Raw genomic sequence first — 18,625 nt, 5'->3', positions numbered from 1 at the left:
TGTATAGATTTATACACACACACTATATATATATATATATATATATATCCCAAGATTGTTGGTTTTTAATTATTCAGGCTTTTATAGCTCTGTTTATTTTTTATTTACTTGATATGCCCAATTCTGAGTTATGCTTAAAATCTTACTGTGATTGCTTTTATGAATTTATCATTTGGGGGAATCTTTGCTATTTTGTCAATGAATGTGTATTGTTTACAGGAGAAAGATTTATGACTGTTTCAACTTTGGGCTTATATATTTTTTTATTACCTTATGAACTCTCATCCTGTTACTCGAGTTTGACTTTAAATTCTCACTTAAAAAATTAATATCAACATAGCCACATTTATATTGTCAGCATTTGTTTTTGTTCATTGCTTTGTTTTCAGATTTTCAAATTTGATTTTCAACCAGATTTGATGATCATTGTATTTAATGAGGAAATTGAGTGTATGTTTATGTTTTCCATATGCTTGTCTGTATTCCTTTCCTCTGATTTTATCAGAACTATTTAATATACTCTTGTGCTTTTGTTAGCTTAGTAAAATTTCTTGTTTTTCTTTTTTTGGCTTCTGAATTGGTTTTTAAAAAAATAATTTGTTCTTTAAGTGAAAACTTACGGAGAAAATTAGTTTTTCATTCAATACTGCACACTCAACATTGATTGCAATCCCTTCAAGGTTTAAGCGCACTCCTGTTTCCACCATGGGTGCCTCATTTCCATCTGTCCAGTTCCTCTGCCCCTTACTACCTTCTTGACTTTGCTTTTGAAAAAAATGTTGTCTTTTTGGTCTGTCATATCAGTGTCCTGAGGAGCACATTTCTTCTGGTGTTAATATTTTACAGCCTGGATGGTAGCCTCCTGAAATGGAGTCAGTTCCAAATTAGAAGGCTGTAATATTTATCTTCATTTCATGTTAATTTGGAAATTCTCATATGCTTTTCTGTTGCACAGTAGTAACCTTCTCATCCTTAAAAACAAAAACCAAACCAATGTCATCTAATCAGTTCCAATTCACAGCAATCTTCGGTTAGCTTTCAGAGGGTAGGCCTCATCTTTCACCTACTACGGGATGGTAGACTTGAACCACTGACCTGATGGTTAGCAGCCCAGATTCCTATTCTACAGTGCTACCAGGGTACCTTTCTTTTCATCCTTAAAGATGGTAATAAAACCTATATTTCTCTACTCATGGATTAAAATCAAATAATAGTTTTTTGCATTCTAGCTACCTTCTTCCAGCTTTTAGTGTTGCTTTTCATTTAAATGTATTATTAGAGTTTCTGTATGGCATATGTTCTGTTTCAAGAATACTTACTAACTTTATTATATTAGAAATTATCAACCATAATGTAGTTAAAGCAACCTAGAGTCGACTGTAGGTTGCATAATTTATTGTCCACCAGAGTTTATTCTTTATTGGCCTTTTATTATGAAAAACCTCAAAAATAGAGAACAATTTAATTAACTCCTACATATCCATCACTCAGATTTAACAGTTAGCAACTTTTTGGCACATTGTCCTATTTTATTATATGAAATATTTAAAATGAATATAAGATATGACTTTTTATTCCTTCTGGTTCACGATGCATCTCTGGTGGTGGCATGTTCGTATTATTTCTTGTGTCAAAATCATCAGATGACCTTTCAGTGCTTTAGTTGGTAGAATGAGAGTATCAGTTCCTCTTCAGAATCTCTAGAGGTCCCTTTGTTTGCAACCTATACTTTTGTTTCTATTTCCCAGGACTGTGAACATTTAGATTGATAGATTAAACTGCATCATTTAAACTCTGTCCATAGTTTTATTGATTTTTTTTTTAGTTTAAGACTAATACAAAGTGCTGATTCCAAGTAAGTTGTGTAATGCAAACAAAGCCTAGTAGTTTTCATGAATTGCTTTTTTTTTTAATTGTCAAAAAGTTACAATTCCTGGACCATTCAAAAGGGAATGTTCTTAAATTTATATCTAATAGATTGTCTCTTTGTACACACTAATTTGCTAAAGTGGTGCTTTATTTTCTACCCGCTTCTGTGATTGCTTTTATGAATTTATCATTTGGGGGAATCTTTGCTATTTTGTCAATGAATGTGTATTGTTTACACATTGTGATTGAGACTTCCTGTACAAATTATGTAGTTTGTCCTCTGCTTTTTATTTCAGTATTTGCCTTAGAATCTCACCCCCAAACTCACTGCCTTGAATCTAGTCTGACTCATAGCAATCCTCACTGGGATCCCCAGGGTATAAATGTTTACAGGAGCAGAGAGCCTCATCTCTCTCCTGTGTGGAGTGCCGGTGGGTGTAAGCCACTGACCTGCAGTTAGCAGTCCACCACTCCAAACTGGACGGACTGTTAGAGATATATTTTTAAATCAATTTATTAGGGGCTCATACAACTCCTATCACAATCCATACATACATCAATTGTGTAAAGCGTATTTGTACATTCGTTACCCTCATCATTCTCAAAACATTTGCTCTACACTTGAGCCCCTGGCATCAACTCCTCATTTTTCCCTTCCCTCCCCACTCCCCGCTCTCTTATGAACCCTTGATAATTTGTAAATTATTATTTTGTCATATCTTACACTGTCCAACATCTTCCTTCACCCTCTTTTCTATTGTCCATCCCCCAGGGAGGAGGTTATATGTAGCTCCCTGTAATCGGTTCCCCATTTCTACCCCACCCTCCTGGTATCGCCATTCTCACCACTGGTCCTGAAGGGGGTCATCTGTCCTGGATTCTCTGTGTTTCCAGTTCCTATGGTCTAGCCAGATTTGTAAGGTAGACTTGGGATAATGATAGTGTGGGAGAGGAAGCATTTAGGAACTAGAGGAAAGTTGTATGTTTCATCATTGCTACACTGTACCCTGACTGGTTTGTCTCCTCCCCATGACCCTTCTGTAAGGGGATGTCCAGTGGCCTACAGATGGGTTTAGGTCTCCACTCTGCACTCCCCCATTCACAATGATATGATTTTTTGTTCTTTGGTAACTGATACCTCATCCCTTCAACACCTCATGATCACCGAAGTTGGTGTGCTTCTTCCACATGGGCTTTGTTGCTTCCGACAGAGATGTTGAAGACTCTATTAGTAGGATTATTTCAATACTGGGTCTTCTGATTTTTGTTTGCTTGACTAACCCTGGGTTTTTTTTACTACATGATACACAGAAAAAGGTGGGTGTTACATATACTGAGACATGAAAAACTTGATGAGTTTTTGATGATTGGGAATCTTGTCCTAGAAAAAGGAGCCTGGGTGGCATAGTGGTTACTCGTTGGGCTGTTAATCGCACGGTTAGCACCAGTCGCTCTGAGGGGAAAAGAGGAGGCTTTCTGCCCCGGTAAAGAGCTGCAGTCTCGGAAACCCACAGGAACAGTTCTACCCTGTCCCATAGGGTCGCTGCCATGACGCAGGATTGGTTTTGGGATTCATATAAAACACAGGTTGATAAATTACATATGCTGGGCAAATTTAGTTACCACTTATTTTTATAAATAAGATGTAACTGAACCACAGTTACAGTCACTTGTCTGTGGATGTGTGTGGCTGCTCTTGTGCTACATGGCAGAGGTGAGTAGTTAGAATAGTAACTATTAGGCCCCCAAATCCTAAAGTATTCATCTCCTCAGTTGCCTCGTCTTCTTGGTCTGAAACATGAATTTCAGTGAGTTGTAAGACAAATTGGACAAGTATTAAAATGAATTTCTCCCATTGTCACTTCCAGGCCTATATAAAATGACTTTTATTTATTGAGCACAAGATAGGGCTTTGCACTCCTGTAAAGAGTTACTCTTGGAAACCCACAGGGAGGGGCAGTCCTGGTAGGGAGGTCCTGAGTTGGCGTTGAGTCAGTAGCGCTGGATGCTAGAGACGTGGGTACAGGTGTTGTGGGCAGCAGTCTTTTAGATGCTAGAGCTTCTTGTACATCCCTTACATCTTACAGATAAGGAAACTGACAGAGGAATTAGTAACTCGTTCAAAATTATCACCCCCCAAAAACATATACCCAGCTTTTAAATAGTGACCTCCTATTTCCCAGTCACCCTAGTGTGTTTTAACTAGTAATCTCTTCTCTCTTTGTATGGTTGCTTAGTCTACCTGTTTCGTATAAGTAGAAGCATATAATATGTGGCTTTTGTGTCTGACCTTTTTCACTTTAATGTTCTACTGTATGAATATACCACGTTTGTTTAAATGTTGATTGATGGGCATTTGTGTCATTTCTTCTTTTTAACTGTGTGACGAATGCAACTATGAACACTTGTGTCTTAATTTTTGTGTGAACACTTGATTTTAGTTCTCTTGGGTATACACGGTTGAGAAGAGTTGTTGGGACATGTGGAAAATCTGTGTTTAATGTGGAGGAACCAGGAACCTGTAGCCCACAATCGCTGCATCATTGTATATTTCCATGAGTATCATGTAAGCATCCCACTGTCTTCGCACCTTTGCTCTCACTTGGTGTCTTCCTCGTTAGAATTGCTATAGCTGCCGCCGCCCCAGCTCGGGCCGCCACCGCCGCCTCAGTCGAGGCCCCCACCGCCCGCCCGCGGCTCTCCGAAGCCGCCCCCCCCCTGGCTCCCCCCGTCCGCCCTCCCTGCGCAGCAGAAACATGGCGGCAGGAAGGGAGTGATCCTCTCAGCGCCCCACATTGCCGCCGCTGCATCCGCAGAATTCTCCATCTTATTAAGGAGGAATGATGGCCTGTTTGGTATAGCTGATGGTATCATGCAAAAACCAGATGTTCAAAAAGATGGAGACATTAACATACAGAGAAGCTAACTTGCCGAAGTTCAGAGCAAGATATTGGTGGATCCTGGGATAAATCCTAAGTCTCTCAACTTCTCGACCAGTTTAGTCCATTGACTATGCAGCCTAGTGTAATAGACTGGAATGATGTTAGGAAACACAAATATGGTCAACTATCAGAGTCTGCATCCCAATATCAAGAAACTGCTGACATCCTGGAGCTAGGTCATTTTACCTGGGACAAATACCTAAAAGAAACATGTTCAGTCCCAGCGCCTGTCCATTGCTTCAAGCAGTCCTATACTCCTCCAAGCAATGAATTCAAGTTCAGCATGAAATTGGAAGCACAGGACCCTAGAAACACTACATCCACCTGTATTGCCACAGTAGTTGGACTAACGGGTGCCCGACTGCGCCTACGTCTTGATGGAAGTGACAACAAAAATGACTTCTGGCGACTAGTTGACTCAGCTGAAATCCAACCTATTGGGAACTGTGAGAAGAATGGGGGTATGTTGCAGCCCCCTCTGGTTTGCTGATGATATTTCTATAGAGGGTCAGCAAAAAAGAAGAAGACCCTCCACAAGAAAGATTGACACGAGATAGACTGACACAATGGCTGCAACAGTGGACTCAAACATAACAATTGTGAGAATGGCACAGGACTCAGCAGTGTTTCATTCTGTTGTATACATTGTTGCTACATTGTTGCTATGAGTCTCAACTGACTCAATGGCACCTAATAACAACATGTTATGTAACAACATTCTAGAGCTTTAAGTTAATTATGCTTATAAGATGGGAAGTTTAAATTTTGTCATTCCTTGTACCTAAAATAAAGAATATGTCTGTTAAAATAAAAAAAAATAATTGCTACAGCTATTTTAATGGATCTGAAGTCTTTTGGGCTTGGTTTCAGTAATGACTAATGCTATTTGAGCATGATTATTGATGAAAAATTTAATCTCGGAAAAAATATAATCAGCCAGAATGCTCCTTAAAAATGAGGACAGTGAGACTTTGTCCCATGTATCTTGGATATTTTTCAAGAGGTACTCCTAGTCCTAGAGAAAGATATCGTACTTGGTAAAATAGAGGCTCAGCAAACAAGCAAAGGGCAGACCTTCGGTGAGCTGAATTGACACAGTGACCACCACAGGTGGCTCCAACAGAGCACTGATGGTGAGAATGGCGCGGGACGGGCGCGGCTTCTCTCTGCTGTGTTCGGGGTTGGTTTGAGTCAGGACCAGCTCCCTGGTACTTCACGACGTTGGCCATTTGTGTAAGAATGAGCCGGAAAGGATTGCAAGGAGGATTCCAGTTCATACGTGCATGAGTTTATTTAAAAACAACAACAACGCATTTAAACGTGTCCCTGCTGTCAGTGCGTGCGTTCTCTCGGCAGTGCACTTGTCTTAGCCGAGCTACAGTGCCTTGAAGAGATCTAATCAAAGCAGTGGCTTCTACAGGTATCTTATCTCCTGGGCCAGTAAAATCAAAGACAGAGAGGCCAGCTCAGAAAATGATAAAAACTGGTTTGGGTGCTTTTTTGGATTCCCAAGGGGTAATCTCGATAGATTGTCTCAAAGGACACATGGCAGTTACAAGTGCTTATTTTAAGATTTTTTTTAAAAGATTATATAAAAAGCCAAAAAAAAGCTGCACTGAGGGATTGTTTTCATCATGACCATGCAGCTACGCATTCCTCGAGAGTAGCAAAGGCTCACCTGTGAGAATTGTATTGGGAAACTTTACCTCCTCTACTTTACAGACCTAATCTTGCCCCTTCAACCTTCTCTTTTTTCCCCCAAACTCAAAGAACATTTAAAAGGAACACGATTCGAGTCCCAAAAGAATGCCCAAACCACAGTTTTGAAGTAGTGTGAATAAAAGAGCACAGAATTTTTTTCAGGAAGGAATAGAAAGGTAGAAATGCCTTCAGAAGTTTATAGACCTACATGGAGGATATGTTGAAACAATAGATACATGTTTTGATGTTTTTGTTTACTAGAGCTTTCAATGATTTCATAGCCATGCTTTCTGACTCACCCGCTCATCTTCCTGAGGAACTGCCTATGCCTACTTAAGTCCTTTGTTACTTTCTAAATCAGTTGTTTGTTGCGAGCAATTTCCTCTAATTTATATGTTGTCTTATATGTTTATGCAAAAATCTTCTGACTTTATCACCTCAAATTGACCTATTTTTCTTTTATTGTTGCTTTTGCTTTGGTGTCATATTTAAGAATCCATTTGAAATCTAAGGTCATGCAAATTTACTTCTATGTATTTTTACACAGATTTTATAGTTTTAGTTCTTGAAACTTTGATCCATGTTGAGTGAATGCTTCTAAACAATGTGATGTATGGTCTAGCTTCATTATTTTTCATGTGAATATCCAATTGACTCAATATTATTTTTCAGGAGATAGTCCTTCCCTATCAATAGTCTTGGCGCCCCTTTTGAAAATCAGTTGACTTTAGATGTAGAGGTTTATTTCTAGACTCTCAAATCTCCCTTTGGGTCTATATGTCTACCCTGTTATCACTGCCACACTGTTTTCATTACTGTGGCTTTGTAGTACGGTTTGAAAACCAAACATGTGAGTCCTCTTAACTTGTCATCTTTTTCAATATTGTTCTGGTTATTTTGAATCCCTTCTGTTTCCATATGCATTTTAAAATCAGCATGTCAGTTTTTGCAAAATGCCTCGTGGGATTTTTGCACTAAGTACAAGATGTCTTTCCATTTATGTAAATTTTGTTCTGCAGTTTTTCCATTACTGCTTCCTTTTAATTTTAGTTTAGTTCCTCCCCCTTCCCCCAATGTACCACTTCCATTTCCTTTAGTTTCTTTTACATATAAGTTTTCATTCTTAGTGGTTACTCTGTTAATTGTAATTAACACCTTAATTAATAAAAATATAGTTAGGATTCATACTAAGTTAATACCTGGTGGCATTGATTTGATTTGGGCTTAAACTTACCCTATAGGACAGAGTAGAACTCCTCCCTAGGGTTTTTGAGGCTGTAACTTTTTTTTAATAAACAGTTTTATTGACATATTGACATATCCTACAATTCAATAATTCAATCATATTTAAAAAGACGTGCATAAAGCTGTAAATGTTTATGGAAGCAGGCTGCCTCATCTTTCTCCTGTGGAGTGGCTGGTGGTTTTGAACTACCAACCTTTTAGTTATTAATAACAAAGTGCTTAACCTACTACACCACCAGGTTGCCCAGTTCAATAGGTAGCCACAAATGTCTAACTTTTCTATTTGCAACTGAGCCCATTAACCATTTCTATCAGCCAGGGACTCCCTATTCCCACTGAAGGTGCAATTTATTCGCGAAATACCCCTACTGGGAGAGTTGTGTACCAGTTCCTTAGTCAGGAGAAAGCTGTCTGAATCTGCAGCTAAGTGATAAATAAAAGGTTGGTGATCTGTATCTGGGGTCTGGATGTATGATAGGGAAAGGATGATACAAGATTGTGGGAATTAAGACTCAAAAAGTGGCCAAGTGAGTTGATGAAGGCAATTGGCAGCTACTGAAGGATTTAAACATGTTACATTTACATTCGGGTAAATACTCTTCCAGGAAAATAGGGCTGGGACCAAGCAGTGATACATATTAGATTATTATAAGTCATTTCCATTTTTCAGTAGATCATAAATGTTCCAGGATCCCTGGTGATGCCTTGGTTTAAGCATTTGACTGTAAAGCAAGACTTGGGTGATTTGAATCCATCAGCAGCTCTGCAAAAGAAATGTGTGACAGACTCGTGCCATGAAGATTTATACCCTTGAAGCTCTGTGGGCAATCAGTTCTACTTTGTCTCTCATGTTGTTATGAGTAAGAATAGACTCAGAGGCAGTCGGCTTGGTCTATGCATTTACTATGTTCCAAAAAAGGAAATACATAAACTCTGATTATTTTTAAATATACTTTTAGAATAATTTTCTGTATGATGTAGTCCCAAGTAAATAAAATTAAAAGCACTATTGGAGGTGGCTATTGAATTCAGCATTTAATATGTTTCCCATAAAAGAATCAGTTTTCCATTAAATAAACATTTTTTCTGTTGTATTGCATATAGCTTAATGTACAAAATATACTTTATGTACAATTGCTAGGGAACATTAATTTTATTCAGCAAATAAAAATTTTAAAAATGTAACCATATAACCTGGATAGCTTATACTGCTCATTTTATAGTTCATCAGGGTCCACGGTGTACGAAAATAATCATACTTGAACTAAAATTTTTAAGTAGAACAATAGCCTAGAGCAACAAGTCCCAGAAAATGGATAATGAAAATAATAGTTTCTAGAGGAAAGCTTGGCAGACTAATTATAGTGTCACTTGTTCAGTCTCTTTCCACACTTTAGCAGCTCTTTAGTCCCAGGGACAGAGTTTTTGTTTTATTTTTAATCATTTGAGCCATTTGACAAAGTTGTTTCAGGAAACCAATTGTACAAACATTCAGCTATGAAACAAGAGATAAAATTTAATAAGCCACTTTACTATCATTTTTCCCCAACATGAAAATGTTCATTATTGGAATATCTTTGAAAGTTTGTAGACAATAAATTTGAAGCTCCTACTTAAGAGTGAGTTTTGTTATAGGATGATGCTCTCTGGTTATAGCTGTGAATACAAGATTATATAAAATCATAATTTGCATGTTCCCTTAGTCTAAAGTATTCCTAATGAACTAAGGTGACTTTAAAAATATGTTTAAACTGTATTAGAGCTGAATCGACATGATGGCAACTAACAACAACAGTTATAAATGGTGAGAAAATGTATATCTGCAAACTAGCTGAGGGAAACCAGACAACACTGAAAACACTCCTGAAGGGACTGAAAACATGTCAAGTACAATATACGTAACTTTCTGATTACGGTTATTCTGGATAAATGCAAACTTAACTGACTTCAAATAGGCATGCTTTTGACATGTGAAACTGAGATTCTGTAGGCTGAAGAAACCACATATGGTAAGCCTGGTGTTCAGAAGTTGGCTTTAAGATATTCTCAGATACATAAAGACCTTCTTTGAAGGCACACCGATATATTAATTTTTAATTTGTTTCTTATCTCTTAATTACCAAAAGAGATGTACTGGTTAATTTTAGGGGAGCTAGCGCTTGAAAAGTTTTGGCAATTGCTATCTTCTTTAAGTGACTCTCGAGTAATGAAAAGTTAAGAGGAGAGCCAAATTAGATTGAATAATTGTTCAGTCATGTGGGTCAGGCTAGTTGCATAGCCTGGCTGTTGGACTGATTGCTCAAATTACATTGCCTCAGGTCCTGCACTTGGTTGGCTGTCTTCTCAGACCTTAACAAGGTTCTGGGAATTTCTTTTTTTGACAAAGTTTGCTTTGTGTTTTTCCCCTCCCCCCATCACTTCCAGGATGCTTCATCTGCAGACATCAGGAAGGCATATCGTAAGCTTTCGCTAACTTTACATCCAGACAAGAATAAAGATGAAAATGCAGAAACTCAGTTTAGACAAGTAAGTGAAATATGCTGCCATTCCATATGCTTTGGGACAAACGCCTAAGTGAATAGGTTCATGGTAGAAATATGTGGAATGTTTACACTGAAAATGAGCTAACAGTTTAAACCCATCATTTGTATCTCACTTCCTACTAAGTAAATTTTCACCTGCATTTTTCATTAGAATATTATACAGGGTTTTGTGCATGTGAATTGTAGTGCCTTCACTATACTCCTAAATAATTTATTATTTTTGAGAGCATTTTTATTTAAAGTAATGCTTCTATTTTAGTTGGTGGCCATTTATGAAGTTTTAAAAGATGATGAGCGGAGGCAGAGGTGAGTGTTCATTTCTGCTTTTAAATTAAAATGTTAAAAGTTTTCATACATCCCTTTTTAAAGAAAAGAAGTAAGGGTCTGCTTAAACTTTTATTTATTATAAGTTAATATTTCTTTTTGCTACTTCCGAGAAGCGTAATGTTTTTAAAACCCGTGTTTAGTGCTGCGTTACTGTCTTTTGAAGATATTTACAGTACTTCAGACTTTGGCATCACGAATCTTAAAAACAGTCAGCCAGGCATGGCTTCAGGAGACGAGAATTTTAACTTAGGTGTCTGTGGCTTGTAAAATCCAAATTAAACTTGATTTTAAACACATGCCCATTCATTTCAATGAACTTTTCTACCTGGGCTTGGTGGCTTGTTTTGTTGTTGATGCTACTTTTCATATCCACTAATTGCTTTGGATAGGGTGATTATAGATATTCAAGTTGTGCCTTTTCTTGATGTTTTCTCAGTCTCCCTCTCATCTGGGAATGAAATTGTGAATAAAACAGTTTGAGAGTCAGAGAGCAAACTTTGTCAAAGATAGGGATGGGAAAATAATCTTTGCTTCTTTCTCTTTATTTCATTTGCTTCCCTCCTTTTTCTTACTGTGCTTGGAGATTCTACGTTTAGAGTTAAACTTTAGACGAGAAGCATCCCCCCTCTGTCTGAGAGACCTCTCCGTGGCCCTTACAGAAGAGGGGTGGCAGGGGTTTCTAGTGCCTCACTCACAGATGCATGGGATGTAGGCATGTGTGCGGAGGGCTGTAACACAGACCCACACGGAGATACACAGTGTGCATCATGCCTCAGGACATTTTACAAAAAACTTATTTGTATGCGTGAAGTTGACTAGTATTTTCTATTCTAAACTAAATAATTTTCTTTAGTAGTGCTGGCTGTGATCAATTAAAATGATTCCATCAGCCATTAATAGACCATCATCTACAGATTGATGTTGATCTACCTTTTAAAAAGTATTTAAAAATTAGTGATTTTGAATGTTGGCTAAAGGCAGCGTGAAAATCTGTATTTTCCTGTGGGGGCTACTGCATCTTAAAGACAAACCCCAAAAGGATGCTATGTGACATTCGGAATCTTGCTTAAAACGTGTGATCTGGGATTATTCTATATCCTAAAATGTTAGCTACCAGGCTTGGTTCTCATTTTAACTCTTTTATTTGAATACCTTCGTTTGGCAGATTACAAAGCAAAGATTGAAGATAGTCTCTTGAAATTTTCTTTTCTTTTTAACAAGGGCTGGCATTAGTCCAGATACAATAGCAGACATTCTTCTGGTTTGATGCAACTCCGTGTTGAAAGAGACCTATGAGTTTGTTGAAAGAAGTGTTGATCCTTCTGTGCATATTTTCTAGTTGGTTTCTCCCAGTGAGACCGTAGTTTTGTTTCCGGAATCATGAATGTGTCTGTTAAGATAGCTTCATTTAGCTTCCCAACATCTTTGGCATCAGATTTTGTCCTTTTGATTGTTTATTTTGAAAGTCAGTAAACCCTGTAATAATTTCTTTTTATTACTAAAATCATTTCTTATACAAGTAATGTTTCTTCATTAGCTGGACTCATTGAACATATTTTAGGATTAGTTTCCATAGCATTTACTTTAGAGACTTGGTAGAAAAAAAAATGGATCTGACAGTTAAGCAAACAGCTGTAGTATTTTATACCCCTTGAGGCAGAAGTAACTCATTGGTAACTGGTTTTCCTTGAGGCAAAAGTCTTAACTAATCAAGCTGAGAATCACTTTTCCAAAGAATGTGCCTGAGGCTGGGTGACCTATGAGTATTTAAACATATCAGAAAACTCACTTCTGCAGGCAGTTACGTATTGTTTATAATTCTTTAAAGGTGGGGGAGGGTGGGAGGACAGGAAACCAAACTGCATATGGTCGGTCACTTTCACCTTCCAAAGGAAGAGTATCTCATACTGATGTATTTTTTAATGTTTCATAGTATTACAGTTGTTTAATTATTTTAAAATTTCATTCAAGAAATGTTTTTAGATGCATAACTTTCTAGTAATTAATATTTTACAAAATTATAGACATTTTCCCATTTTTTCTTTAGATTTATGATTTCATAGAAACCAAACCCATTTTTAAAGTTTTGGTTGAGAAAGGGAATATCAATGAAATAGATAAACCAGATAACTTTTTTGTCCATAAAAGCCTTATTTTGGATATAATGTGCATACCATTAACATCACTTGTTCCAAGTATACAATTGAACAACTTCTAGTAAATTTACAGTGCTTTCAACATCCAGGTTTTTTGTTTTAATCCAGTTTGAGAATATTTTTAATCACCTTAAAAATTTCCTTGACTTCATATACAGGCAGTCTTCCCCTAACTTCCAGCCCAGGCACTCACTGATTTGCTTTCTCTTTACATGAATGTCTTAGCTGAACATTTCACAAAAACAGGTTAGGCAGTATGTAATCCTTTGCATCTGACTTCTTAATCTTTGCATTGTGTTCTTGAGGTTCATTCATGTTGTAGCACCAATATTTTGCTTGTTTTTATTGTTAATTAATACTCCATTAAGGAGTACTAGTGGCACAATGGGTTAAGCATTGGGCTTCCCATCAAGATATGGGTGATTTGAACCCGCAATCTGCTCACCAGGGAGAAGTTGAAGCAGGCTGTTTTCTGAAAGATCTACAATCTCTGAAATCCTATGGGACCATTCTTCGTGGCAATTCAAACTACTCTTTCAGTGAATTCTGACTCAAAGCGGTCTTACAAGACAGAGTAGAGCTGCCCCTTTGGGTTTCTGAGATGTAACTCTCTATGAAAATAGAAAGCCTCATCGTTTTCCTGTTGAGCGACTGGTATATTCGACCTGCTGACCCTGCAGTTGGCAGCCCAATGTATAACCCTCTATGCCAGTCGGTTCATCTTCCATTGTTGGTGGCCTTTGGGTTTTTTTTAACATTTCTGTAATGCAGAGTAATGTTGGTGTGAACATTCACATACAATTCTTTATGTGGACTGAAGTGTCTTGTTTCATATGAGTAGAGCCTTGCAGCGTAACTGAATAAAATTTAACCCCCCACACCACCACCACTAGCACTGGAAGCATGGACTATATCATAAAGATCGATAGATTTTCTTAGTTAGTGTAAGGAAGCTTATGATACCAACTTTTCAGTTAACTCCTTAGTTACCTTCCTTACCGCCAGGAACAGCCCATCTGTATTCTGATACGCTGCTATGTAGGTAATTCAAGCATGAGCCAAATTTAACTACCGAGTCAATAGATACTAATCATTGTAGATATAGCCTACATTATGGTTTTATTAATAATAGTATATTTTAAAATCTGTTATAAGTGGTCAGTCAGTTTTCTTTCATTGCACAACCCTAAATTTGTTTGGTCTACTTAATGTTGATACATTTAGAGAAGTTGAAAGCATATTTTAATTTATTATATAAAATCATGTTTTATTTACAAAGTTAAAGTGATTTCAGCCCTTATTTTTAAAATATTTACAAATCTCACCCCTGCTTGAATTCTGTGACAGATGTGTTTGAATCAAAATAAACACTAATCTGAGAATAAGAAATCTATTTTAGCACCTTTTCTTCCCAAATTAGGAGATAAAAATATATCTGTTATATAATGTCTAATGTGCTCTGTACCACAATTTGTGATATAAAGAGGGACAGGGAGAATCAGCAATTAACCAAAAGCTGTTTCCTAATTATAGTCATTGTGCAGTAATTTTTAAGTTCAAAAAGTGACCTAAAGCAAAATTGTGTCATGCTTACTGTTTTGAGCTAAAAATTCAAGCATTCTATTGTGGGAAATCTGCAATTTAAGTAAATAGTAGAATTATTTTAATAGTTTTTTTTCTTGAGGCACAAAATTTTTATTTATGTAATTGTTACTTTATATTTCAAAACACATAAATGTTTTATGTTTCTATACTTGTTTCCCTGGTAAAATAATTTCTTTTATCAATTTTCCAGATTTTTACTAAAAAGACTATATAGAGCTGGTGAATTAAAAATTACAGGATGGCACTCAAAGTGATTATGAGACCTTTATTTTAATGTTCATTCTATATATTTGGAGAAAATGAAGTTATCACACCACATGTTGATTGTGTGGGTTTAATCAATTAAATGCTTTAATTTCCAAGGTGTTATCTTTATGTGCCTTGTGGTTTTTGAATTAATAATGTTTTTATCACAGACATTTACTTATATTTTTATAACACATTCATACACACATACATTCTTAATCTGGTTTTAATAAGTAATTAAGAACCGTTCGTATGACTCAGTTACAGAACATTTGAACAGTGTTACATGTTTAAATACTTGTAAAATAAACAATGTACGTAATTTATGATGCTTTTAAGTTTTATGTACTATCAGTACAGCACTTTTTCCCTTAAGTAGCTTATGAAAATGGTATCTGTATTTTAAGAGATTTATTTTTTCAGTTTTGCCTCAGGAAAGTAGTAATTTGTCTGTTAACAGCATATTTTCTAAAAAAGCGAGCTGTGATAGAAGCTATCTTCCTTTAAAATGGCTAGTTGTGTGAGCCACAATGTTCATTGATAGTAAAATCAACAGAGCATTGATTCTAAGCTTAATCCTTGGAGACTGTTGTTTAGAGTGGCCTTCATAACCTAGTAAATAGCTAGTTCCAGTTAATATGTTCGCTCCATGCGGTTTTGCAATCTGGAGTTTGGTTGTACTCTAGATACAACTTGTATATGGGGTGAAAAACAAGCTATTAATAAACACACAGCACTTTCAGCAATGATGATAAGGTATTTGTTCTGGAATTCTTAGCTATGAGTTCAGCTGTGTTTTCTTCCAATCCAATTTAGCTCTAATGTAAATTTAATGCTTAGTAATGCTATTAGGGAATTGTTGCTACTTTCTTAAATGTTCTTTATTAATAACTGCGTTTTGCATAGTTATTTCATAGAAGAATTTTGCTAAAAATAATGTTATTTTGTATTTATGCTTTTCTCCCTCACCAACAAATTTGAAGTAGATTATGAATTTAGGATAAATTCAGGCTTTAATGTTCATTGGACTTCATTTAAATGTTTTAACATTTGTTATACCATTTGAAATCTTATAACCAATCTATTTGTAATTTTTAAAATGAGTATGTTTTTATCAGCTAGGTTTAAACAGATTTTTTAAGACAGTGTGTTAGCTTTTGATAAAAACATAATATATCTTGATATTAGTATTTAAGAATTTCTAGAAATATCGAAAAAGGAAAACATTTAACATCAGATAATATCTAGTTCATCTCCTATGCAATCATATTTTGATTTGTAGATTTGCATCCATTACACAGTTTGCCTCTTACAACTCCAGTACATGTTAATACCCTTTGCTTTGAACATTGATTATTATGATCTGATACTATTATTAATAACTTAACTGGACTAAAAGCCAAGATTTTTGGATTTTCTATATTTTGCATTTATAACCAGCGTTTTTCTACAGGAAAAAAAAGTTGCCTGTAATAAAGCCTCTGCTTTATTATTTTTTAGCATATCTCCAAGGTATCAATTTAATAACTATCAAAGTAGCTACTGCGGTTGTTGCATTTAAATTGATTTACATGTCAAGACTGGCAGTTTAGCAGCTGCGCTATTATTCCTAGATCGGTCAATTTACTTGAGAAAAACCTACTACTGAGTTCTACTGACCTGGCTGACAATATAGGCCCTATTTCTATTCCTGTAATTAGGCCTGCAACTAACTCAGAATATTTTTAATTAAAATATTTTGGTCAATGTGTTGCACCAAATTAAGTCTTTCAGGACAGATTTAATACTGGAAATAGTGTGGTTAGAATATTTAATGAGTTGTGTTCAATTAAGATTAACAGGTTGTGTGTGCTGACTATACAGTATTTGCGTGTGACCATTTTGAATTTTACCTCATAAGTGTATCCTTATTTTGAACTTTAGAAGTATTTGCCTTAATAACTGTCCGGCAGGCAAATTTTAATTCAGGAAAAATTTTTTCCTCAAGTAACTTTTTTCCTTCCAGTCTTGTAGTAACAAGCAAATAGATTTTAAAACATGTATGCTTTTTCTGTTCTTGTCTTACAGAAAAAGCCCAAAATAGGTCAAATGACATTTAAATGTTTACAGATAAACAGTTTTATTGAAAGTGCCAGCATGAACATTTGTTGTCTCTACCTCTCTTTCTAATTCAGGGTTTTATTTTATAAAGGAATGTGGGCAATACTAAATTAAAGTTTGCTTTTTTTTATAGGCTTTCACTTCATCAAAAAGCTTTTATAAAATAATATATATAAATGTTTCAACCTTGAACCGTGCTATGGAGATGGAAATAAAAGCATTGACTAGAAAATGTGTCCTACGATTGTGGTTCCATTATGTAATTCAATGTAACAAATGGAACTTTTACCTTGATGGTTTTTTCCTGTTGGGGGCCGTCCTTTTGTTGCTGACTTGTATGTTGTATGATGAGATCTTTACTACACAACATGGTAGATGGAATGCACGACTCCTCTAGGCCGGCCATCACTCCATGAGTCATTTCACTGGGGCTCTGAAAAAACACAAGCCTTGCTACTAACAGTTCAGTGCACGGTGTACCTTTCAGAGTTACCTGTCACTGGATCTGAATTTACTAGACATTATAATACACCGCATCTATATAAATGCTGTGGTGTTTTGTAGAAACTGTTTATCCTTCCTCTTCTAAATATAGGACAAATAAATTTTTACTTTTGTTTTAAACTCCCTGTGAAAACTCCTGTGTTTGCTACTGTAGGTATGATGGTATTCTGATCAGTGGACTTCCAGATTGGCGGCAGCCTGTATTCTACTACAGGCGGGTGAGAAAATTGAGCAATGCTGAGCTGGCTTTACTCTTGTTCATTATTCTCACCGTGGGTCATTATGCTGTGGTTTGGTCAATCTACTTGGAAAAACAACTGGTAAGTTTGGGTAGTAAGTCAAATGTTCTACTATCCTTAATTCTTTATGGAACTTCAACCATTTCTTTCCCACCCATAATTTTACAATATTTCTACATGTGTTTTTCCATGAATTTTTACATGAACTTTCTATCGTGCATTCGGTGTTTAGTATTTGGTGGTATAGAGGTGGTCCCTGCAGTATGAGCATCCACTGTATGGACGGCTCATACTTGCCCTTTCTTGTTATGTAAATTCGACCTCCCGTTATAACCAACCCCTACCTGCCACAAATTCTTCTTCGCAATCTCCTCCCCTTGCTGCTTTGGAGATTTTAAATCACTGAACACACTTAGAGCTTTTTCTTGTGTTTTCCAAATAAGAACCATATGCACCTGTTCCAGCAACTTTCCAGCAAATTTGACTTACAGACAAAGGAGATCGAGATCTCACTCCTTTGCAAATTGCAAACTTGCCTGTATCTCTGAGTCAAGAGGGGCCCGTGAAAGACAACACCCTTTCATACACGTGGCATTGGAGTTTATCAAAACTTTATGAAGGCCCACATATCTAGAGAATTAGTTATCTCGAGGCGTCTCCCCTCTGAGGATGAGAGGGTAAAAAACATGTTTTCTTGATTTTTACCATCCAAAGAGAAATTTATTTTTTAATGTAAGAATTATTTTAGAAAAATTTTTGATATAGGTCGTTATATAATGCACATATACCTTAAAATAAGGTCATACTTAAATTGAGTATTATTTCATAACTTTAGAGATCAGTTGATTAAAAAATTTTATATTTCCTTAATCTAAATAGTTTATCAAGCAATGGACTTTTGTTTGTATGTTAAAAGATAATCAAACATCTATCAGTATTCATGAATTAGCATCTGTTTGCTCTTTCTTTTTGAAGTGACATTATTAAAGTTGGCTGAATGAGAAAAAGTAAGTTGAATGCTTTCTCTGCTTAGAAAACTTTGATTGCTATGGAGATGCATATGACTGACAGTGCTGAACTTCATGTGTATTTGAGGGCTGGATACCATGGCAACAGTTATTGTTAAAGATTGATGATTTTACTTAATC

The 18,625-nt window shown here is 36.1% G+C and overlaps 1 protein-coding gene across 1 annotated transcript in view; it reads left to right on the top strand.

The window, feature by feature from the left end:
• The window catches only part of DNAJC1 (DnaJ heat shock protein family (Hsp40) member C1), a 220,398-nt gene that overhangs the window by 68,639 nt on the left and 133,134 nt on the right, over positions 1-18,625 (top strand). The window contains exons 2-4 of the mRNA XM_075552477.1: positions 10,182-10,283; positions 10,560-10,606; positions 17,393-17,558. Of these exons, the coding sequence (XP_075408592.1) occupies positions 10,182-10,283; positions 10,560-10,606; positions 17,393-17,558 (315 nt within the window). The remainder of the gene's footprint in view (positions 1-10,181; positions 10,284-10,559; positions 10,607-17,392; positions 17,559-18,625) is intronic.

This window comes from Tenrec ecaudatus, chromosome 6 (assembly GCF_050624435.1).
Source record: "Tenrec ecaudatus isolate mTenEca1 chromosome 6, mTenEca1.hap1, whole genome shotgun sequence".
Classification (NCBI taxonomy): Eukaryota; Metazoa; Chordata; class Mammalia; order Afrosoricida; family Tenrecidae; genus Tenrec; species Tenrec ecaudatus.
The sequence above is the reverse complement of the archived record's forward strand: the minus strand, read 5'-3'. Positions and strand labels throughout refer to the sequence as shown.